At 43.1% G+C, this 24138-nt stretch overlaps 1 protein-coding gene across 1 annotated transcript in view; it reads left to right on the top strand.

The window, feature by feature from the left end:
• l3mbtl1 (L3MBTL histone methyl-lysine binding protein 1) overlaps positions 1–24138 on the top strand; it is a 114612-nt gene that overhangs the window by 36572 nt on the left and 53902 nt on the right. Inside the window, exons 8-10 of the mRNA XM_068048822.1 lie at positions 3408–3512; positions 7382–7517; positions 8179–8270. Coding sequence (XP_067904923.1) covers positions 3408–3512; positions 7382–7517; positions 8179–8270 — 333 coding nt within the window. The remainder of the gene's footprint in view (positions 1–3407; positions 3513–7381; positions 7518–8178; positions 8271–24138) is intronic.

Here is a 24138-nt window from a genome sequence, read left to right as displayed (position 1 = left end):
TGGGCTCTTGAAGCTGGAGGGCCAATAGGAAGCTTTCCAGTTTGAAAGCAGCAGCAGGATGCCATGGCAGGTAAGTGAGGGAGAGGGCGCCCCAAGATGAAGGCACCCTCTTTCCAACTTTTTCAAATTTAAAATAGAATATAGCCTTTGCAACGGCCCGGGGTGGGACATGCCCTCAACAGGGCAGCCTGCGGCTGCTGCTGCACCCGTGTAGGCAGGGAGGGCATCTAAGCTTGCCTGGAGCATTGGGCCCTCGCTCTGCTTCCAGGAGCCCACCTCCAGGGAGCTGCAGGGACGTGGAGGTCGACCGCTAAATCCCAGTTGGCTTCCTTCAATAGGCCTTAAGCAGCCCTTAATGAGCTCAGTTGGCTGCCTGTTACTTGCAGGCGTGTAGCCCTACTGCCCACCTTCCCTCACTGTCCCGACCCCGCCCCCCAACCCCCACGCATTATCGCCTCCGGAGAAATGGCCCAGGGGCTGGATGGAGCCTTGGAATCCGCAAGCAGGCTGGCGGCGCAGAATTCCACACCCACCCACCTCCATTCCTGCTCCTGATGGGGACTAAAAGTCCAGCCCATGGTGTCTCACACATCACAAGTGAGCAGGAGCTGGGACAGCAGTGAAGAGTCCCTGTCGGAGGGCGCAGGACTCTCCAAGTGCTACTCAGCTGGACTCAGATGCTGAGCCTCAGGATCTGTCAATGCAGAGGACAATTCTAGAGCAGGAACAGAAAATGTGTGAGGTTCTGTCAGCTTTTCCAGCTGCTCAGCGCATGATTGGAGAGAGTTTGGAGGAGTAACATAAGCTTCATGCTGTCTCAGGCCTTTGTGCTGATGTCTATGTCAATGGAAAGAGTGGCCACCTACATGGCGCATCAGGTGTGGCAGTTGACTGAGTGCATGCTGACCCTCACCAATGACCTGCACACTCATTATGCCACCTTAAGCAGCACTGTTGGAAACCTTGCTTTGGCCATTCAGCATCTTGCTGAAATGTAGCAAAATGCTCTCCGGCTCTTGGCTAGCAGGGAAGTGTAGATGGGTCATGAGAGGGAAGATGGAGAAAGGGGACATTGAAGTAGGGACGATGCTCGAAGTGCTTCCGCTTCTGACCCCCTCCGTGTCGCCACCTCCCCTCCATTCAGAGCCTCACATGTCCCAGCCTGCACAGGTGCAGGTGGAGCAGTTATTGGCAGGCCCTCATGGGTTCCAAAACCCAGAGGACTTACATCCACGAAAAGCATCTGAACAGCCAGAGCAGGGATATGAGCAGTCTGCCTCTACTTCTGCTGACACCACAGGGGTAGTAGTATTTAGGAGTAGTTGAAAAAGGAAGAGTCATAGAGTTACTATGGCACAAAAGGACGCCATTTGGCCCATTGAGTCCATGCCAGCATAAGGAGTTGTAGTTGCACCAGGGTATGCACATGGGTATTCAACACAGCATTACATTGGTACATTTCTGTCTTGTTTTTCAGTACCATAACCTTTAATTTTCTGCTGTATTTTCCTGTATTGCCTATTTTTGCCTGCTACCTGGCTGGTGGCCGTCTGCCTTGTGAAGAATGGTAAGGCAAGAGTTAAAGATGAACAATGTGAAAGGGATAAATTGTTCATTGTTGGATTGCATTGGGCTGGGGGTTGGCAGGGTGCCAAGTGGGTTCAGAATTCCTCTGCCAAATGGCTGCACTGTCTCAGTCTAAGTGAATCGTGGCTGAATCAAGCTGTGTCGCACATCCCGGGCAGCTATGTGTGTGGCTGTTGGTGTCTTTGCCACATCACGCCCCTATTCCTCACAGAACAAATCCTGTGAGCAAAAGCCTTTCACCTAGGCGTCGAAGCAGGTATGAGGGCTCAGCATTTAAAGGATTTCTCGCCTGTCACGTGTTCATCCTCCTCAAATCCCGCTGTCCTCTTGCCTTGATTTCCCTGGCAAGTTCCATGAAGCCTGGGAAACCAGTACACCCACAGTTAAAACTCAACTCCTGAGTGAAAACAACTCTTAATAGGCACTCAACATATTACAATTGCCAACCCGCCTGTCCCACAGGGGCTTCCCATGCACTGAAGATCCTGCTCCAGTTAAAGGCAGAAGTCGGCGGGTTCTGCCAATATCCCAATGAGCCGACACTTTCAGCCCTTTTAACCATCTGCCTGCTGGCAAACCTGCTCACATTTTGAAATTAAAATTCCCCCAGGATATTTGGTTCCCTTGTACTTGTCGTGGTTGTTCCTATTTAGAGGAATCCTTTTGAATATAGTTTTAAAAAAATAATTCTTATAGAGAGCCCCATAACCTATGATTGGCCAGTTTTATTGGAGAAATATTGTGATTTTTTTTTTATTCATTCATGGCATGTAGATGTCGTTGACAAGGCCAGTATTTATTGCCTATCCCTAACTGCCCTTGCGAAGGTTGTACTATTCGAGTGAATTCCCAGATTTTGGTCCCGGCGCCAGCAATGGTGAAGGAACAGTGGTATATTTCCAAGTCAGGATGGTGTCTGACATGGAGCGGAAGTTGCAGATGGTGGTGTTCCCATGCATCTGCTGCCCTTGTCCTTCTAGGTGGTAGAGGTTGCAGATTTGGAAGATGCTGGCAAAGGAGCTTTGGTGAGTTGCTGCTGTGCATCTTGTAGATGGTACACACTGTTGCCACTGTGCATCAGTAGTGGAGGGAGTGAATGTTGGCAGTGGTGGATGGGCTGCCAATCAAGTGAGCGGCTTTGTCCAGGATGGTTTTGAGCTTCTTGAGTTTTGTTGGAGCTGCACCCATCCAGGCAAGTGGAGAGTTTTAGAGTCATAGAGTCATACAGCACTGAAACAGGCCCTTCAGCCCACCGAGTCTGTGCTGACCAACAACCACCCATTTATACTAATCCTACATCAATCCCATAATCCCTACCACATCCCCACCATTCTCCTACCACCTACCTACACTAGGGGCAATTTACAATGACCAATTTACCTATCAACCTGCAAGTCTTTGGCTGTGGGAGGAAACCGGAGCACCCAGCGGAAACCCACGCAGTCACAGGGAGAACTTGCAAACTCTGCACAGGCAGTACCCGGAGCCGAACCCAGGTCACTGGAGCTATGAGGCTGCGGTGCTAACCACTGTGCCACTGTGCCGCCCATCACACTCCTGACTTGTGCCTTGTAGATGGTGGATGCTGTTTTACATCAATGTCAAGTTAATTTACAACCACAGTTTACAGCACAGACACCATCATGTTTATCACAGCTGTTTACTTAAGCAATCAAAAACGAATGGATAAATATTTTAAGGTACAAGGCTGTGGGGTCTAAATTAATGAAGATGGTTGTAGATATTTAAATTAACTGTGGGCACAGAAATGTATTGTACTTATTCTATTATGTGACTACTAATTTTCTTCTTTTGAACAGTATCAGTCCTTCCCACAGAATAAAAATGGTTTCAGGGTTGGCATGAAGTTAGAGGGTATTGATCCTACGCATCCATCCATGTACTTTGTACTCAGCGTGTTTGAGGTACAGAAAGTTTCAGATCATTTTTAATAAACTTATATCGATTTAACTAACAAAGCTGAGTAGCTGGTGCGTTGAAAGAATAGGTTCAGGATATAAATAATGAAGGAACAAGCAAGCAGAAAAAATTGTCAGTTCCTGAAAAAGCATTCCACATATTATCCATCTAAAATGTATCACATTTGAATATGTTAATTGGCTTTTAGTTTTAGTTAATTACATGTGGATTCAATAACTGAGCCTCCTGCCAAAGACCCAACTGAGAATTGTTGAAATTAAAACCAAAATTAATTTCAAAAGTACAGTAGATTGGTGCATTATTATGTATTAGGACACAAACATGTGACAAAAGTGTAGGTAATCAGATTTACTTCATTAATGTTTGAATATTGCATTTTTTGTGACAGATGCAAATAACCTTTACAGAGAGCCACTGTGAACAGGTAGGGTACAGTAAATGGAAGAATGTATTTGGGGGATTGACACAGGGTGTGGAGTGTGAATGAATTAAAATACACAATGTAACGGAGTTGTGGTAAACAGATATGTCCTATGAGCAGAGGAGTGCAGAAAATATGTGCAAAGGCTACAACCTTTCTCATACATAACTTAATTGGCTCCCTGTCTAACATACTAAATTTAAAATCTTCATCCTTATTTTCAAAATCCTCCATGCCTTCCTCCACCCTTTCTACTCTATCATTACATCATCTGCAACATTCATATTTTAACTTTGGCCTCCTGTGCAAATCCCTTCTCCCTTCACCCTAAGTTAAACCTGCCCACCTCCTCATCTTTAAAAGCCTTTTTAAAACCCAGTTTTTCAATGTATCTGTTGATGACCTTACTTAATCTTTTCCTCCATGGCTTGTACCATTTCTTTTGTTCTGCCCTGTAAAGTACCCTTGGAACTTTTTCTGTATTAAAGATGTTATATAAAGGTAGCTGTTATGTTGAGTGGAGACCCCAAGTCTACTTACTCATGGAACTTAGAATTCAGAACATTTAAGTAATCTGACACACTCCCTGCTTGCTTGTAGAGCAAATTAACATTCAGTAACAGGGAACAGGCAGCCACAGGAGAAGGGCTGTGCTTCCAAGTGCTGACCCCACTTGAAGAACAGGCCATGGAAATCATGGGAAAGGGGGCTGGGTGTCCAGCAAAGCTGGAGGACAAGCTACTGGTAATCACAAGTAAGTTGAACATGGAATAAATGGAAGTCCTTCCTTTTGATAAAGAGTGCTGCTTCGTGATAGGTTCCACACAGGGTGTGTACGTACAGTTTATAATCTTCTGTATCCACAGGAAGCCAACAATGTGGCTTTTTCTTTTTCTTCTTGCTTGACAGCCTCCATGGGGAATCTAATTAACTGTTATCACTTCACAAACGCTGCATCAGTGACCTGCTGGATCATCGTGTACACAGCAAACTGACCGATGTCATCAGAAGCAGTTTTGTAGAAACCAGAAGCTTAAAAATTTAGAACCACAGTGTTCTTCACTGCCACAGGCAGTGCAGTGCATGCTTTAATGCTGGGGTTGAATTCTTACTCCAACAGGTGCCTTTTAGAAACAATAATCGGGGACAAAATTAACAGTGACTTGAACAAATGTGGATTAATTAAGGAAAGTCAGCATGGATTTGTTCAGGACAACTTGTGTTTAACTAATTTGATTGAGTTTTTGATGAGGTAACAAAGAGGGTTGATGAGGGTAATGTGGTTGATGTGGTGTACATAGACTTCCAAAAGGTGTTTAATAACGTGCGGCATAACAGGTTTTTCAGCAAAGTTGAAGCCTGTGGAATAAAAGGGACAGTAGCAGCAGGGATACAAAGTTGGCTGAGTGACAGGAAACAGAGCAGTGGTGAATGGTTATTTCTCGGACTGGAGGAAGGTACATAGTGGGGTTCCCCAGGGGTCGGTATTAGGACTACTGCTTCTCTTGATCTATATTAATGATCTAGACTTTGGTGTACAGGGCAAAGGTTATAGATGACACCAAACTTGGAAGTATTGTGAACAGTGAGGAGGATAGTGATAGACTTCAGGGGGACATAGACAGGCTGGTAGAATGGGCGGACATGTGGCAGGCATGAAACTTAATGCAGAGAAGAGTGAAGCGCTGCACTTTGGCAATATAAAATAAAGGTTACAATTCTGAAGAGGGTGCAGGAGCAGAGGGACCTGGGAGTATACATGCAGAAATCATTGAAGGTATTTCAGGCATGCACAGACACCAACTTCACAAAAGGTTCCTGATTCAGGTGCAGGACCCTTATTAGCATAGTTAAATGATGCTTGCATTTGTTTCAGGTGGGCCACCAGGGAAACCTTGGGAATGCTTTAACCTCTATGATGTGGGCTCATTTCCACTGCAGAACATGGCACTGCAGAATTTGACTTTGTGGCACCAGTTTTGGACCAGAAACCTTCTGAAATGCATAACAATTTCTACATCTATGTTCTGTTTATGCTTGTTTGATTTTGCACTGTAAGAGAAAGAAAGAAGTCAATGCCATGGTAAATGGACAAAAAAGCTTCATCTTTGTCACCAGGGAATAGGCAGATAATGCTCACAATTATAACTAATTCACTGTAAAATTCTGTTACAGTGAAATCAATTAGATCAGTTTTTTCACAGTAATTGCCTGGTGCCACCTGACAGTCAATGATAAATATTAATTGTTTAGAGCAACTGAATGCAATTGGCTTCGACTACTTTTTGTTAGATTAGAAATTTGTAAGATTAGCTCAGCTCAAAATTATATATGTACCAGCTATTAAAAAAATCACATTATTTTTGTCTTGGCAAATATCATCAACAGAGGTGAATCATTTTCTTTTGGGAGTTGCCCATCATATTTGTGGATTGCTTCCAGCAACATAACAGACACTTTAAAACTTTTTATAGTACTTAGCAACCTGGATCTTGCCAATCAAAAATTGAATCTAGCCATTCTTATGATCTGAAACAAGATGGACCCTTGGGACTCTCACAGTTTATGGTACTTGGCTATTTTGTCTCAGCCCAATGCACATCTGAGCCTCTGAGATTCTGCAAAGGAAAGCTGTCTGTTTTCACACTCTGCTAGATTTCAGCTGAAGATAACGTTTTGACCCTTTTACGCTTTTTGGGGCCAATAAAATATTTGGTCAATGAAAGCCCAAACCACAGTTGCTCATCAATTCACCTCTCAAACGTCTTTATACAGAGTGTATCACAATCAGGATTAAAAATCTAGTTCATTATAAGTATTATCATATGACAACTAAAAAAGCCTGTAATTTACTATCAATCAATACTTTAATTAGTTTTCATTAATTGGCAAGAAAACCCAATGTAGGGATTTCCCAGGATTTTTACACTGGGGCCATATCATTTGCCTACTCTTTTAGCCATTATGTGGCTGTAGGCTAGTGAAGCCATAGTAGAAAAATGCGGATGAAATGAGATTGTTTATCCTCAATTGAAAAAGAATCAGATGGACTAATCATGTTATTAAATGCATGTTACTAAAATTCTTAATTTAATTAACGAGTTCACAACTGTTGAGAATCCATTTGTTATCACTCAGTTCATTTTGACTATTTAAAAAGATGAGAGACTATTATCTTGCACAGGAAAATGAGATGCTGAGACTTTTCCACTTAACTTAATAATAGTTTGCCTCTTCTAGTTGGTGGTGATAGTGATGGCCACATGGGGTTGAGCAGCCAGTTTGCATGGCTGATATTAGACATAGTATATGTAAGGTAAAATATAATTTATGGGGCAGAGCAAGACGACTTAGAGTAAGTAATTTCGTTGTTAAACTGCTGGAAAGGCTACCTATAATTGGAGAATCATAACAATATCTTGTTTCTTGAAGGTTTGTGGTTATCGTTTGCGGCTCCATTTTGATGGGTATTCTGAGTGCCATGATTTCTGGGTGAATGCTGATTCTCCAGACATCCATCCTGCAGGCTGGTGTGAGAAGACAGGTCACAGATTATATCTTCCTAAAGGTGAGAGATATTCTAACATCAGTCTCATCAGTATAATTCACTTTGGGGGTAATTATTACCTAACTAACTGGGCCAGGTTTCCCCTCAGGTGGGTTAAATTAAAATGACCCCGACAAACTGACACCTTTATTGGTACGATCATACACATCATCCTGAAATGCAATTCTATATTTGAGAGAAAATGTAGATATGGCAAAAGCATGTATTGTAAAATTAATATGTTTAGTTATCTTGTTTGATGCAATTTGTGATAAATTTAATCAGATGGCATTAGATTACAATGTCATTTGGAACCAATCATGTGATTTTAGCAGATTTACTCTGTATTAATAAGCATGGTGGCTGTGCTGTACTAAATAATTCATATTTTTATATATAAAATTAAACTTTTAGACTGCATCTAAACATTGTTTACCTGTCGTGTTCAGCACTTGGGGTATCCATTTACAGGGAACATGTCTATACACTTTCCACCAGATGGCGTCATAGCAATATATAATGCTATCAAAATTTTAGTGCTGAAGTTACAAAGAATCCTATGGGACAAATATGAAAATTGATTTGAATTTAAGGTACAGCTTGATGTTATTGAAGTGGAAGGCGTTATTTAGTAAAGGATTGGTTCAGTTGGGTACATAATGCCATTGTGTTACCATTTCAGGGTACAAGGAGGAAGAGTTCAACTGGCCAAATTATCTAAGGATAACCAAGTCCCAAGCTGCACCAAAACAACTCTTCATCAATCAAAATACAGTGAGCACTTGCACCATCCTTAAACAGTTTCTTATTTCGAGCTGTGTGGCCATCATAGGCTTTCTTCTCACATTGAAAATAATACTTTTCGACAGCCTGTTTAAACTTAAATCAGTTTAGTTGCCAGAAAATTAATATACGAGTATAAGAACATGAGAAATAGGGGCAGGAGTAGGCTATTCTGCCCTCAAGCCTGCTCTACAATTTAATAAGGTCATGCCTGATCTTCTGCCGTGGTACACCTTCCTGCATTATTCCAATATCTCTGGATTTGCTTTGTATCCAAAATTCTATCTTAACTTGAATATACTCAATGACTGAGCATCCACAGCTCTCTGGGGAGGAGAATTTCAAAGGTTAGTAATCCTTCGAGTGAAGGATTTTCTCTTCATCTTATTCCTAAATGGCAGGCTAGACTCCCCAGCAAGGGGAAAAATCCTCCCGGCATCTACCCTGTGAAGCCCCTTAGGAATTTTAGTTGCAATGAGATCAACTCTCATTCTTCCAAACTCCAGTGGATATAGGCCTAATCTACTCAATCCTTCCTCATAGGACAACCTCCTCATCTCAGGAATCAGTATAGTGAACCTTTATTGCACTCCCTCTAGGCCAAGTATGTCTTTCCTTGGATAAGGAGCCTAAAACTGCACACTGTACTCTATGTATGGCCTCATCAGTGCTGTGTACAATTGTAGTAAGATTTATTTACTCTTATACTCCAATCACTTTATAAGAAAAGTTAATATACCATTTTCCTTCCTAGTTGCATGTTAACGTTCTGTGATTCATGTGCAGACACCCAGGTCCCTCTGAATATACACATTTCCAGTCTCGCACCATTCAAAAAATATTCAGCTTTTTCATTTTTCCTACCAAAGTGGATAACTTCATACTTCACCACGTTATATTCCATCTGCCATGTTCTTACCCACTCACCCAACCTGTATATATCCCTCTGCAGCTTCTTTGCATCCTCCTCACCACTTACTTTCTGACCTAGCTTTGTATCGTCAGCAAACTTGGGTACATTACACTCATCTAAGTCACTAATATAGATTGTAAATAACTGAGGCCCAAGTACTGATCCTTGCAGTACAGAGTACTCTAGGTTTGGTCTCACCAAGGCTCAATATAATTGAAGTAAAACTTCTTTTACAAAGGCTAACAAACCATTTGCTTTCCTAATTGCTTGCTGTATCTGCATGTTACCTTCCTGCGATTTGTTTACAAAGACACCCAGGTCCCTATGAAGACCAACATTTCCCAGTCTCCCACCACTTATAAAAATTCTGCTTTTCTATTTTTCCTATTAAAGTGGATTACTTTGCATTTCTCCAAATTATATTCCGTCTGTCACATTCTTGCCCACTCACTGTCTAAATTATTTTGCAGCCTCTTTGTGTCCACCTCACAGATACCTTTTGCACCTAGCTTTGCATTGCCAACAAACTTGGATACATTGCACTCAAGTCGCCTCTTCTAAGTCATTGATATAGATTGTAAATAGCTGAGGCACAAGCAATGATCTTTGTAGTACCCCACTAGTTGCATTGTGCCAACCTGAAAATGACCTGTTTATTTGCATCTTTTTGTTTTCTGTCAGTTAACCAATCCTCAATCCATGCTAATATATTACTCCAACCTATGAGCCCTTATCTTGTGTAATAATGTCTTGTGTGATACCTGAATGTTTTTTGAAAATCCAAATGCGTGTTGACTCTGCCCAATCATAATATGATTTTCTAAGTGCCTTATTATCACATCCCTAATAGTAGAATCTAGCATATCCTCCTACTGATGTCAAGCTAACTGGCCTATAGCTCCCTGTTTTCTCTTTCCCTCCTTTCTTAAATAGCAAAGTTGCATTTGCTACCTTCCTATCCACAGGGACCATTCCAGAAACTAGGAGATTCTGGAATGTTTGTAGGCCATCAGGTCCAGGGGATTTATTAGCTTTTTGTCCCATTAATTTTTCCAATACTATTTCATTTCTGATAGTAATACGCTTAAGTTTCTCATTTTCAGTAGACTCTCATTTCCACACTACTTCTGGAATATTTTTTGTCTCGACCATGAAGACAGATACAAAGTATTTGTTTAATGTCTCTGCCATTTCCTCATTCCTCAATTTAATTTCTCCTTTCTCTGTCTCTAAAGGATCCATGCTTACTCTTCTAATCTCTTTTTTACATACCTGTAGAAGCTTTAACAATCTGTTTTTATGTCTCAAGCTAGTTTACTCTTAAATCTTGTTTTCTCTTTCTTTATCAATTTCTTGGTCATTCTTTGCTGAATTTTAAAATCCTCCCAATTCTCAGCCTTACTGCTCTTTTTGGCAACATTCTGAGCCTCTTCCTTTAATCTAATACTGCCTTTAACTTCTCATTACCCACTGTTGGATCACTTTCCCTGTGAGATTTTTATTCTTCAAGGGAATGTATAATTGATGCGAATTATGAATTTGTTCTTTAAATATTTGTCATTGCACATCTACCATAATATCCTTTAATCTAATTTCCCAATCTACCTTAGCCAACTCACCCCTCAAACCTACGTAGTTGGCTTTGTTTAAATTTAAGACCCTAATTTTGGACTTAACTAAACTACTCTCAAACTCAATACAAACTCAATACAAACAGGATGGTCTTCACCTGAACCAGAGGGGTACCAATATCCTGGGGGGGAGATTTGCTAGTGCTCTTCGGGGGGGTTTAAACTAATTCAGCAGGGGAATGGGAACCTAAAATGTAGGGCCAGTGTACAGGATGTTGAGAGTAGTGAGGTCAGGGATAAGGTTACAAGGACGCAAGAGGGCACTGGCAAGCAAAAACCTGGTTTAAAGTGTGTCTACTTCAACGCCAGGAGCATCCGGAATAAGGTGGGTGAGCTTGCAGCATGGGTTGGTACCTGGGATCTCGATGTAGTGGCCATTTCGGAGACATGGGTAGAGCATGGGCAGGAATGGATGTTGCAGGTTCCGGGATTTAGATGTTTCAGTAAGAACAGAGAAGATGGTAAAAGAGGGGGGAGTGTGGCATTGTTAATCAAGGAGAGTATTACAGCGACAGAAAGGACGTTTGAGGACTCGTCTACGGAGGTAGTATGGGCCGAGGTTAGAAACAGGAGAGGTGAGGTCACCCTGTTGGGAGTCTTTTATAGACCTCCAAATAGTTCCAGAGATGCAGAGGAAAGGATAGCGAAGATGATTCTCGACAGGAGCGAGAGTAACAGGGTAGTCGTTATGGGGGACTTTAACTTTCCAAATATCGACTGGAAATACTACAGTTCGAGTACTTTAGATGGGTCAGTTTTTGTCCAGTGTGTGCAGGAGGGTTTTCTGACAATGTATGTAGACAGGCCAACCAGGGGCGATGCCACATTGGATTTGGTACTGGGTAATGAACCCAGCCAGGTGTTAGATTTAGATATAGGTGAGCACTTTGGAGATAGTGATCACAATTCGGTTAGGTTTACCTTAGCGATGGGCAGGGACAAGTATATACCGCAGGGCAAAAATTATAGCTGGGGGAAAGGAAATTATGATGCGATTAGGCAAGATTTAGGATGCGTAGGATGGGGAAGGAAACTGCAGGGGATGGGAACAATCGAAATGTGGAGCTTATTCAAGGAGCAGCTACTCCGTGTCCTTGATAAGTATGTACCTGTGAGGCAGGGAGGAAGTTGTCGAGCGAGGGAGCCGTGGTTTACTAAAGAAGTTGAAGCGCTTGTCAAGAGGAAGAAGAAGGCTTATGTTAGGATGAGACGTGAAGGCTCAGTTAGGGCGCTTGAGAGTTACAAGCTAGCCAGGAAGGATCTAAAGGGAGGGCTAAGAAGAGCAAGGATAGGACACGAGAAGTCATTAGCGGATAGGATCAGGGAAAACCCTAAGGCTTTCTATAGGTATATCAGGAATAAAAGAATGACTAGAGTTAGATTAGGGCCAATCAAGGATAGTAGTGGGAAGTTGTGTGTGGAATCAGAGGAGATAGGGGAAGTGTTAAATGAATATTTTGCATCAGTATTTACAGTAGAGAAAGAAAATGTTGTCAAGGAGAATACTGAGATTCAGGCTACTAGGCTAGATGGGATTGAGGTTCACAAGGAGGAGGTGTTATCAATTTTGGAAAGTGTGAAAATAGATAAGTCCCCTGGGCCAGATGGGATTTATCCTAGGATTCTCTGGGAAGCTAGGGAGGAGATTGCAGAGCCTTTGTCCTTGATCTTTATGTCGTCATTGTCGACAGGAATAGTGCCGGAAGACTGGAGGATAGCAAATGTTGTCCCCTTGTTCAAGAAGGAGAGTAGAGACAGCCCTGGTAATTATAGACCTGTGAGCCTTACTTCGGTTGTGGGTAAAATGTTGGAAAAGGTTATAAGAGACAGGATTTATAATCATCTTGAAAAGAATAAGTTCATTAGCGATAGTCAGCACGGTTTTGTGACCGGTAGGTCGTGCCTCACAAACCTTATTGAGTTTTTCGAGAAGGTGACCAAACAGGTGGATGAGGGTAAAGCAGTGGATGTGGTGTATATGGATTTCAGTAAGGCGTTTGATAAGGTTCCCCATGTAAGGCTATTGCAGAAAATACGGAAGTATGGGGTTGAAGGTGATTTAGAGCTTTGGATCAGAAATTGGCTAGCTGAAAGAAGACCGAGGGTGGTGGTTGATGGCAAATGTTCATCCTGGAGTTTAGTTACTAGTGGTGTACTGCAAGGATCTGTTTTGGGGCCACTGCTGTTTGTCATTTTTATAAATGACCTGGAAGAGGGTGGAGAAGGGTGGGTTAGTAAATTTGCGGATGACACTAAGGTCGGTGGAGTTGTGGATAGTGCCGAAGGATGTTGTAGGGTACAGAGGGACATAGATAGGCTGCAGAGCTGGGCTGAGAGATGGCAAATGGAGTTTAATGCGGAAAAGTGCGAGGTGATTCACTTTGGAAGGAGTAACAGGAATGCAGAGTACTGGGCTAATGGGAAGATTCTTGGTAGTGTAGATGAACAGAGAGATCTTGGTGTCCAGGTGCATAAATCCCTGAAGGTTGCTACCCAGGTTAATAGGGCTGTTAAGAAGGCATATGGTGTGTTAGCTTTTATTAGTAGGGGGATCGAGTTTCGGAGCCACGAGGTCATGCTGCAGCTGTACAAAACTCTGGTGAGACCGCACCTGGAGTATTGCGTGCAGTTCTGGTCACCGCATTATAGGAAGGATGTGGAAGCTATGGAAAGGGTGCAGAGGAGATTTACTATGATGTTTCCTGGTATGGAGGGAAGGTCTTACGAGGAAAGGCTGAGGGACTTGAGGTTGTTTTCGTTGGAGAGAAGGAGGAGGAGAGGTGACTTAATAGAGACATATAAGATAATCAGAGGGTTAGATAGGGTGGATAGTGAGAGTCTTTTTCCTCGGATGGTGATGGCAAACACGAGGGGACATAGCTTTAAGTTGAGGGATGATAGATATAGGACAGATGGCAGAGGTAGTTTCTTTACTCAGAGAGTAGTAGGGGCGTGGAACGCCCTGCCTGCAACAGTAGTAGACTCGCCAACTTTAAGGGCATTTAAGTGGTCATTGGATAGACATATGGATGAAAATGGAATAGTGTAGGTCAGATGGTTTCACAGGTCGGCGCAACATCGAGGGCCGAAGGGCCTGTACTGCGCTGTAATGTTCTAATCTAATTCTAATTCTAAAATTCTATCATATTATAATTACTCTTCCCCAGAGGCTCCTTTACTTCAAGGCCATTAATTAACCCAGTCTCATTGCATAATACCAGATCCAAAATAGCCTGTTCCATAGCTGGTCCCTTGACATACTGATCTAGAAAACTATCTTAAATGCATTCCATGAACTCATCCTCCACATTATTACTGCAAATGTGGTTTACCCAGTCTATATGAAGATTACAATCTTCCTTGATTACTATATTATGCTTGTTACATACACCTCTAATTTCCTGATTTATACTCTGCTCAACACTACAAATGTTAGGGGGCCTATAAATTACTTCCACCATTGTTTTCTGCCCCTTGTTGTTTCTTAGCTCCACCCAAACTGATTCTACATCTTGATTTTATTTATTTTTTTATTTATTTAGAGATACAGCACTGAAACAGGCCCTTCGGCCCACCGAGTCTGTGCCGACCAACAACCACCCATTTATACTAACCCTACCGTAATCTCATATTCCCTACCACCTACCTACACTGGGGGCAATTTACAACAGCCAATTTACCTATCACCTGCAAGTCTTTGGCTGTGGGAGGATACCGGAGCACCCGTCAAAAACCCATGCGGTCACAGGGAGAACTTGCAAACTCTGCACAGGCAGTACCCAGAATTGAACCCGGGTCCCTGGAGCTGTGAGGCTGCGGTGCTAACCACTGCTAACCACTCCCTCTCTGAGCTAAGATCCTTTCTCTCTACTGTCTTTATCCCATCCTTTGTTTTCAGGGCAACACCTCCTCCTTTCCATTTTGCCTATCTCTTCTGAAAGCCAAGTATAGTGAAATATTTAATTCTAAACCTTTGTCACTCTGGAAACACATCTCTGTATAGGTTATTAGGTCAAATCCATTAATTTCTATCTGTGCTATTAATTCATCTATTTTATTCTGAATGCTGTGCCCATTTGAATATAGTGCTTTTAGCTATTTTTTTCTATTTTTCCCTGATGTCATGCTAGTCATTAATGGCCAATTATCTTCATTAAGCTCTCTGTCTCTTTCCTGACCTACTATGCTTATTTTTACCCAATCACTTCTCTGCTCTACAGCCTTATTGCTTTTGAGTTTACCCTTTCCTGAATCCTCCAATTCCCCCTTCATTAGTTTAAATCTCTGTCTATCCCCCTTGTTATTTGATTTGCCAAGACACTGTTTGCAGCCAAGTTTAAGTGGAGCTTGACTCAATGGAACAGTTTCCTCTTTCCCCAGTACTGGTGCCCAGTACCCCATGAATCGAAACCCCTGGCTCCCACACCATTCTTTCAGCCACACATTTAATCTTCTAATCTCTTTGTCCCTATGCCAATTTGCACGTGGTTCAGGTAACAATCCAGAGATTATTACCTGTGAGGTTCTGCATTTTAATTTCAACCCTAGCTCCTCAGGCTCTCTCAGCAGAAGCTCATTCCTAGTTGTACCTATATCTTTGTTTCCTACATGGAGCACAACAATTGGATCACCACCCTGTCACTCCAATTTCTTGTCCAGCTGCGAGATGTCCTTAACCCTGACATCGGGCAGGCAATGCAACATTCAGAACTGCTGGTCGCGCTCCAGAGGACAATGGGCTAAATTTTAATCATGCGCTATGCTCCGCGGTGTCACACTTTTAACTCATCAGCCTTCCGACACTGAAGTGCCGCCGATGAGCCCCCGTGATATTACGCAAGGAGCTCATTTAAATGGAGGGGGCGGAGCAGCTGCCCCAATGATGTACAGGCTCGGCCGCTGCATCCCCGACAATGACGTTTGGCACCACTGCACAGGCACCGGCACCATTTTTAAAGGGCTTTAAGCCCTTAGCAGAGATTTTAGTTTTTAAAGGGACCAGCACTTTAACTTTTAATGAAAACATTACATTTACTATAAAACCCCCACTTCCACCCCCACAATGATTGCACAATAAATTTATAACCCTCTCCCCACCCCGAAAAACCATTATTGACAGTCCCGACCTTTAAACTCCAAACTTTGCACTCTTTGCCCTTCAACCCCTTCCCACCATTCACACAACCAATAAAAAAAATTTTCCCCCCTTCGCTCTTAAAAATTTATTCCTCCCCCATCTCCACCAGGTTCTTGCCTCGGAACTCGAAAGGAGTTCCGAAGGCGTGCGAAGCATGAATGGCGGCCGTAAAATCGGTGTGGGATGGCTGCTGCCTGCAGGTAAGTGTATTTGCATCTACTAAATGTTAATTTAAATATGGAAATGAAGGGTCCGCCACCAGGCAACAGGGGGGCAGCACCGATATCCCCCCCACCACCGGTAATATGCGGCAGGCTCTTCTTGACATCACGGGTCGAGGCGGGCCTCTCCTCGCAGAATTATACCAGCCCCCATCCTGCGACCTGTGTAATATTAGCCCAGTATCTATTCCCCTGTCTATACTGTCACTGCCACATTTCTTTTTAACCCCGCACTTGAATAGCCGTCTGTACCATGGGGTCATGGACAGTTTGATCATCCAGCCTACAAACTTTGCCCTCATCCACACGGGCAGCAAGAACCTTGTATCTGTTGGATAAGGGCAAAGGCTGAGGCTTCCACTACTTAACTTAAGGGCTGCTTGCTGGATCAAAGTGTCCAGGTAATTCTCCCTCTCCTTGATTTCCACAATGTCTGCACCTCAGGCTCCAGCTCAACAACTCTGAACTGAAGTTCCTCGAGATGCAGCCACTTACTGCAGGAGTGGTTGTTTGACATCATGATGTCCTCCACAGACTTCGACATGTTGCGGTTATAACACATCATCTGCACTGCCATCCCTATGTAAGCTTGTTTTATTTATTTAATTAATTGAAGTTTATGCATCTAATCAACTTAGTTTATTTTTATTTTTTAAACTAATTATTTGATCTACTTTAAGTTCTAAGTAGGTTAACTTAAATGTTTAGCTGTAAATTTAGCCCCACCACCTCTTGTCACTTCACAATTTTTTTTGTCCTGTTTCTTCTCTCCATTACCTTAACAGGAGTATTAAATCTAATGACTGTATCAAAACAGCAGAGAGAGGAATTTGATGTGAGCCATTAAGTATTTTGTACAATAACATCACTCCCAGGAATTTCCAGGTACCTTGCTGGTACCTTGAACTGAGAATTTAATAATGTTCATATTCCAGTATTATAAACATCATTGGCATTGGTGCACTGACTTGCTGATAGAAATAAATAGAAGCTGGAGGCTATTCGGCCCAACCAGTCAGTGTTGCAGATTACCCTCCACACAAAGAAATATTCTTAATCACATTTACCCATCTCATCTCTTTCTTCCTTTTCCTTCATATACTTATCCAATCTAATCTTGAATATTGACATAGTTTCTGCCTCCTAACACTGGAAGTGAAATTCACGGCTTCACAACTGTCTGTAGAAAGAAGTTTTTCGCCCTCTATTTTAACTCTTAACATTTTGTATATGTGGTCCCTTTAGACCCTACAACACAAGAAATAGCATACTTCTATTTGCTGTCTCACATCCTTTCATAATTCTAATCACTTCTATCATATTACCTCATATTCTGCATTATATCAATAAAAAAGCTCCAGTTTTTCAAGTCTTCCTTTATATTATTATTTCCTCATGCCTGACAGCATGCTAGTGAATCTACATAAAGACTCAATATCATTCCTATAGTTTGAAGCCCAATATTGCACACTGTATTCTTGCTGAGGTCTTAATTTTTTTATGTAGGCACATCATTACTTCTTAGCTTTTATGTTGCATATATGTTTTGATAAAACCTAGGATTCCATTAGCTTTTGTTATGGTCTTATGAACCCGATACTCTTCCTTTAATGAGCAGGTTAGCATATTATTCTTCAACTTTAACTTTTGTGGCGATGGTTTCAAATGTAATTCTGACTGAAATGATAGAAGTCTCCTCCCCCTGTCAGCTGTAACAGTCTCAAATGAATTGATTTTTAGCAATCTGAATTTATTTTCGCTCTGTGAAATCACACCCACTAAGTTGAACTATCAGTAGACCCCATTTGGAGTACTGCAACTCAGGAAGGATATATTGGCCTTAGAGGAGGTACATCATAGATACACCAGAGTAGTACCAGGGCATAAAGGGTTAAGTTATGAGGACAGGTTATGCAAACTTGGCTTGTTTTCCCATACATTTAGTAGATTGAGGGAAAGTCTAATTGATTTGTTTAAAATGATAAAACGATTTGATAAGGTACCTTTGGTGGGGTAATCAAGTACTAGTGGACACATGTTAAAATTAGAGTAGGCCATTCAGGAGTGAAATCAAGAAGCCTTTCTTCACACAAAGGATAGTGGAAATCTTGAATTCTCTCTCCCAAAAGGCAGCGGATGTTGGGTCAATTGAAATTGACAGACTTTTATTAGATAAGGTTATTATGGGATATGGATCAAAGGCAGCAAATGGAGTTGAGGGACAGATTACAGGCTGAATAATTTGGGGCTATACTCTCTGGAGTTTAGAAGAATGAGAGGTGATCTCATTGATACATACAAGATTCTGAAAGGGCTTGACAGGGTAGACACTGAGAGATTGGTTCCGCTAGTTGGGGAATCTAAAACATGGGGGCACAGTCTCAGGATAAGGGGTTGATCATTTAGCACTGAGATGAGAAGAAATTTATTCACTCAGAGGTTTGTGAGTCTTTGGATTTCTCAGCAAGACTGGCAGGTATAAAAAGCAGCAACAGAGCAGAGCAAAACCAGCAACGGGAACACAGCAAGACCAGTGGGTATAAAGAGTGGGGGCAGAGCAAAGTTAGACGAGTGGGTTTAAAGAGCGGGAGCAGAGCGAGACCAGCAGTGAGACCAGCAGGTATAAAGAGCGGTGGCAGAGCAGAGCGAGACCAGCGGGTATAAAGAGCGGTGGCAGAGCAGAGTGAGACCAGTGGGTATAAACAGAGGTGGCAGAGCAGAGCGAGACCAGTGGGTATAAAGAGCGGTGGCAGAGCAGAGCAAGACCAGCGCGAGACCAGCGGGTACAAAGAGCGGTGCCAGAGCAGAGTGAGACCAGTGGGTATAAAGACCGGTGGCAGAGCAGAGCAAGACCAGCGGGTATAAAGACCGGTGGCAGAGCAGTGCAAGACCAGCGGGTATAAAGAGCGGTGCCAGAGCAGAGTGAAACCAGCGGGTATAAAGAGCGGTGGCAGAGCAGAGCGAGACCAGCATGAGACCAGCAGGTATAAAGAGTGGTGGCAGGGCAGAGTGAGACCAGCAGTGGAAACACCGAAATATGTCGGGGATAAAGAATGGTGGCAGAACACAGCGTGATGGCGGGTATAAAGAGCTAGGGGGTTCAGAGCAGAGTGACCACGTTTGGGGAAAAAAGAGAAAACAAGTCAAAGCGTGAAATCATAGGAAATCAGGTAAGTGTTTGGTTGGTGAGTATTTCTCGTTTTTTCTATCTAAACTAGTGCATTCGTTCAACCCAGAAGCTGTTACTGACAGGTGAGAGATGATAGGGATAGTTCCCCCTTTTTCACCTCTCAACTGACTGAAGACAGCATTTTTTTTTAAAGGTGTTTTTTTTTTAAACCCCTGCGTGCTTTAATTGTCAAGAACAGACAAATAACAGATTTTCTCGTAAGTTTAAAAGAAAGATTAGATTAGAGATACAGCACTGAAACAGGCCCTTCGGCCCACCGAGTCTGTGCCGAACATCAACCACCCATTTATACTAATCCTATACTAATCCCATATTCCTACCAAACATCCCCACCTGTCCCTATATTTCCCTACCACCTACCTATACTAGTGACAATTTATAATGGCCAATTTACCTATCAACCTGCAAGTCTTTTGGCTTGTGGGAGGAAACCGGAGCACCCGGAGAAAACCCACGCAGACACAGGGAGAACTTGCAAACTCCACACAGGCAGATAAATGTTTATTATACAACACTTGAAATATTCGCAACAACACCCACTCTCACACTCATACAGATACACACACACTCAAGAAAAGATAGAGATCATAAAGATAACATGCATTAGGTCTGATGATTTAAAATAGTCCTCTGGTAAGCTTGCTTTTCCCCGGGGTGAAGACTTGAAATGGTGCACGTCTGTAATCCTTACGCTTGTTCACTGAAAAAAAAAGTTGAGAGGTTTAGGAAGACAGATGCATTGTTGCAGACTGCTTTTTGTTAAATTCCAGCCAAGGGTCACTGGTGAAATCCTGGTATGATTTCTCAGGTAGGGAGTTCAAGGCCCATCTCTAGTTGCTGCCTACATGTAGTTCAAAGCTGGCAATCTTAGGCAGGGTCCCTTCTCTTCGATGGCATAGATAGATCTCCATTGTCTGCCCAGAATATACCTTTATTAAAGTTTCTTATCAGAAACCTAGTTTCGGTCATGTGACCATGATTTCTCTTTCAATTGTCCCCATAAATGGTTTCTGATGGTGAAGCCATTGTTAGACAATGGAGTTCGGGTGTCATTCATTCTCATCTCATCTTGATAAAGTAGGGCTTTCCACATCCATTTTTTGGAATTCGAGTTTGGAGTCATAGGGCTGGATTTTACATCGGGTGGACAGGAGCTGGCCACCAACGTAAAAGTTGGTGGCGAATCCGCTTCCGCCTAGCCTGGGGATCCGTCACACATTTTATGGGTACCCAGGCTTTAATTGTCCCAAGGTGGGACTTCCACCCGCTTGAGGGAGGAAGTCCTGCCTCATTGGGCCAATCATCGGGCCGGCAGCTCTTAGTCCCAGCAGTGCCACTGGGAGCGGTGGCCACTGCTGGGAATTCAGCCCAGCTGAGGACTTGGAGCCAAGAGTGTAGGTAAATTTGGTTTGTCTTGCCGGGGGTAATCGATCTGGCCCTGGCGAGGCAAGGGTGGTCGTTTGGGGGGAAGGTGGGAGCGACTTGGATCCTGGGGTGGTTGGGGAAATGGGGACGGCCCTCAAACGGGTACCCTGTGCCTGTTTGTCAGGGCCCACTCGGAGCACTGAGAGACCACCTGCTTTTATCAGGCAACATTTCCCGGCTCCAGGATGCCTGCTTGCCATGGGTAAAATCCCCGTGGAGGCAGGCAAAGTGGCCATTAATTGGCAACCCAAGGGCCTTGATTGGCTTGGGCGGGCGGCCCGGTTTTCGCCCCCCCCCCCCCCCTACGTAAATTGGGGCGGAGGTGGGAGTGGGTCGGGAAGGCTTCCTGGAGCCTCCTGCTCCATTTTATGCCACCCCTCCACCACCATCCAGCTTGCTGCGGTTGCTTAAAATTCCGGCCATAAAGTCTGTTACAGGATTGTTAATCCAATCAGTTGGAGAGAAGCAGCTGTTTCCATAGAAAAGGTTTACATTTTAATGATTTCTCAGGGATGTGCCCAGAAAGGTCATTTGTATTTTAATGACTTCTCCAAGACTTGCCCAGACATGAAAATTAGCTCAGGGTTCTTGTAGTTCTAGTTGTATTGGCGGTAAAGGAAGGATCACCATTACTCCATTTTGTTAACAAGAAAAGTGTCCGTTTCACATTTACTTCATAAGTTCCTTTTATAGTTCATAAGTTTGGCTTGCGTGGGTGTGACAGAGCCGAGAAATTAAAAATTTCAATCTGATTAAGTATATCAGTAGGTAAATTAATAAGTATTAGTGTAGAGCCGGTCTAGAGGCATTAATCAAAATTAATAGTTTAAACAAAGTACTAACGAGATTGTAAAAGAGGGAATAGAGGCTATTTGATTTAGATTTGATCGAGTAATTAGTATAAAAGCTAAAAAATAAATTCAGTTTGATAATTTATCATATAATTAAAATCAGTGCTCAATTAGTTAATCAGATCTAGGGGGTAAAGTAAAAAATTAAATAAAAGGGAATAGTAAAACTAAAGAAGTCAGAATTTTTCAATAAATTAAAATCTATGGTTTTTAGATAATATGAGTTAAGTAAAAATATTTCAGTCAACCTCCATATAAACTAAATAGCACAGGAGAAGCAGCTGACTGATGAGTAGATAATGAATCTTTTTTATTTAAGTAGTAAGTTTAATAGTTTAATAAATAGAGGCATGGCAAGGCAGCTTGAACCCATGGAAAGTGCCATGTGGGAATCCCAGGGCGCTTCTCGTGTCCTGGATAACCACATGTGCGGGAAGTGTCGTCAGCTGCAGCAGCTCGAGCTCTAGGCTTTGGAGCTTGAACAGCAGCTAGCGTCACGGCATCACATCCACGAGGTTGAAAGTTTTGTGGATAACACGTTTCTAGATGTAGTCATCCCACAGCTTAAGGGCATGCAGGCAGAGAGGGACAGGGTAGGTAGTGCAGGAGTCCCCTGAGTGCATCTCGCCCTCCAACCAGTATTCCATTCTGAATACTGGTGAGAGTGATGGTTCATCTGTGGTGTGCAGCCAAAGCCTTGTTCACAGCACCATGGGTGGCTCAGCTGTACAGAGGGGCAAGAAGAAGATTGGATAAACAATAGTGAAAGGGGATTTGATAGTTAGGGGAACAGAGAGGCACTTCTGCGGCCGCAGACATGATTCCAGGATGGTATGTTTCCACTCTGGTGCCAGGATGAAGGATGTCACTGAGCAGCTGCAGAGCACTCTGAGGGGTTAGGGTGAACAGCCAGCATTGTGGTCCATATTGGTACCAACAACATTGGTAGAAAGAGAGATGAGGTCCTGCAGGCAGAGTTTCGGAAACTAAGAAAGAAACTAGCAAGCAGGACCTCAAAGGTAGTAATCTTTGTATTACTCCCAGTATCACACACAAGTGAGTATGGAAGTAGGAGGATAGAATCTGTGGCTAGAGAGATGGTGCAGGAGGGAAACCTTTAGATTTCTGGAACATTGGGACTGGTTCTGGGGGAGATGGGACCTTTACAGGCCAGATGGGTTGCACCTGAGCAGAGCTGGGACCAATGTCCTTGTGGGGGGATTTGCTAGCACTATTCAGGAGGGTTTAACCTAACTTGGCAGGGGGATGGGAAAAAGGAGGTACGCGGAAAATTGGGAGAAACAAATAGCACGTGGTAAGATATTAGATGGGGTCGATGTAAGACGGAATGTAATAAAGGTCTAAATTAGATTTACTGTACATGTTTATGAATGAGCGGAGTGTGGTAAATAAGGCTGGTGAGATGCAGGTGCAGATAGCCACGTGGAAATATGATGTCATGGTGATAATAGAGACCTGGCTCAAAAAAGGGCAGGACTGGGGACTAAATATTCCTGGATACTAGGTTTTCAGGAAAGATAGGGAAGGAAAACAAGGAGGAAGGGAAGCAGAATTGATTAAGGAGAACATTAAGGTGCTGGAGAGAGAGAGGTCAAGGATAGAATCTATTTAGTTACAGCTGAGAAACAATGATGGTATCCATCCGTCTTGGGAGATGTAGGAATGCACCCAGGATATATGTCACTTCTAGATTGAACATGGTCTGTTGTGGCTGTAGAGACCGACATGTGAGTAACAGTCTCTTCTGCAGCTGCACAGATGAATAGTGTTGGCCCGAGGTTAACTGATGGTTCCTTCCACGGGGCCCTCTTTTCTGCTATCTGGTCATTTCTTTTGTTCTCGCTTTTTCCACACCTTTCCTGACTGCCATTCTCCAGGAACTCTGGTCAGCAGCAAGGAATTCCCCCATGCATCAACTCTGATCCCGGTCAATTTGAGGTCTTGCTTGCAGACATCCTGGTATCGCAGATGTGGGCGACCTGTTGGTCTCGTGCTGATAGCAAGCTTGCCATAGCTCATGTCTTTAGGGATGCGGCCGTCATCCATTCGAATCACATGACCCAGCCAACGGAGTCGCCTCTGACTCAAGGGGGCAAACATGCTGAGGATTCCTGAACCCTGGTGTACTTCTGTATTTGCCACTCTGTCCTGCAAGGAGATGCCCAATATTCATCTAAGGCAGCGAAGGTGGAAGCTATTCAGCTGATTTTCTTAGCTTGCATAAGTTGTCCATTCTTTGCTCCTGTAAGTGAGGGTGCTGAGAACACAAGCCTGGCACATGCGGAGCTTTGTATTATTGGTTAGTTTGATATTGGTCCACACTCGCCTTCTCAACTTTGACATGACAGCTGCAACATTGGCAATCCTGGTGCGGATTTCAGGTTACTGATGATTGTTGATCATCATCTCTGTCTACCTTCTGCTCTAATGATGTGATCCAAGGAATGTGAAGCTAACTTCAGAGTGATGT

The sequence above is a fragment of the Heterodontus francisci genome, chromosome 16 (genome assembly GCF_036365525.1).
Source record: "Heterodontus francisci isolate sHetFra1 chromosome 16, sHetFra1.hap1, whole genome shotgun sequence".
Lineage (NCBI taxonomy): Eukaryota > Metazoa > Chordata > Chondrichthyes > Heterodontiformes > Heterodontidae > Heterodontus > Heterodontus francisci.
This window is presented reverse-complemented; position numbering and strand designations above follow the sequence as displayed.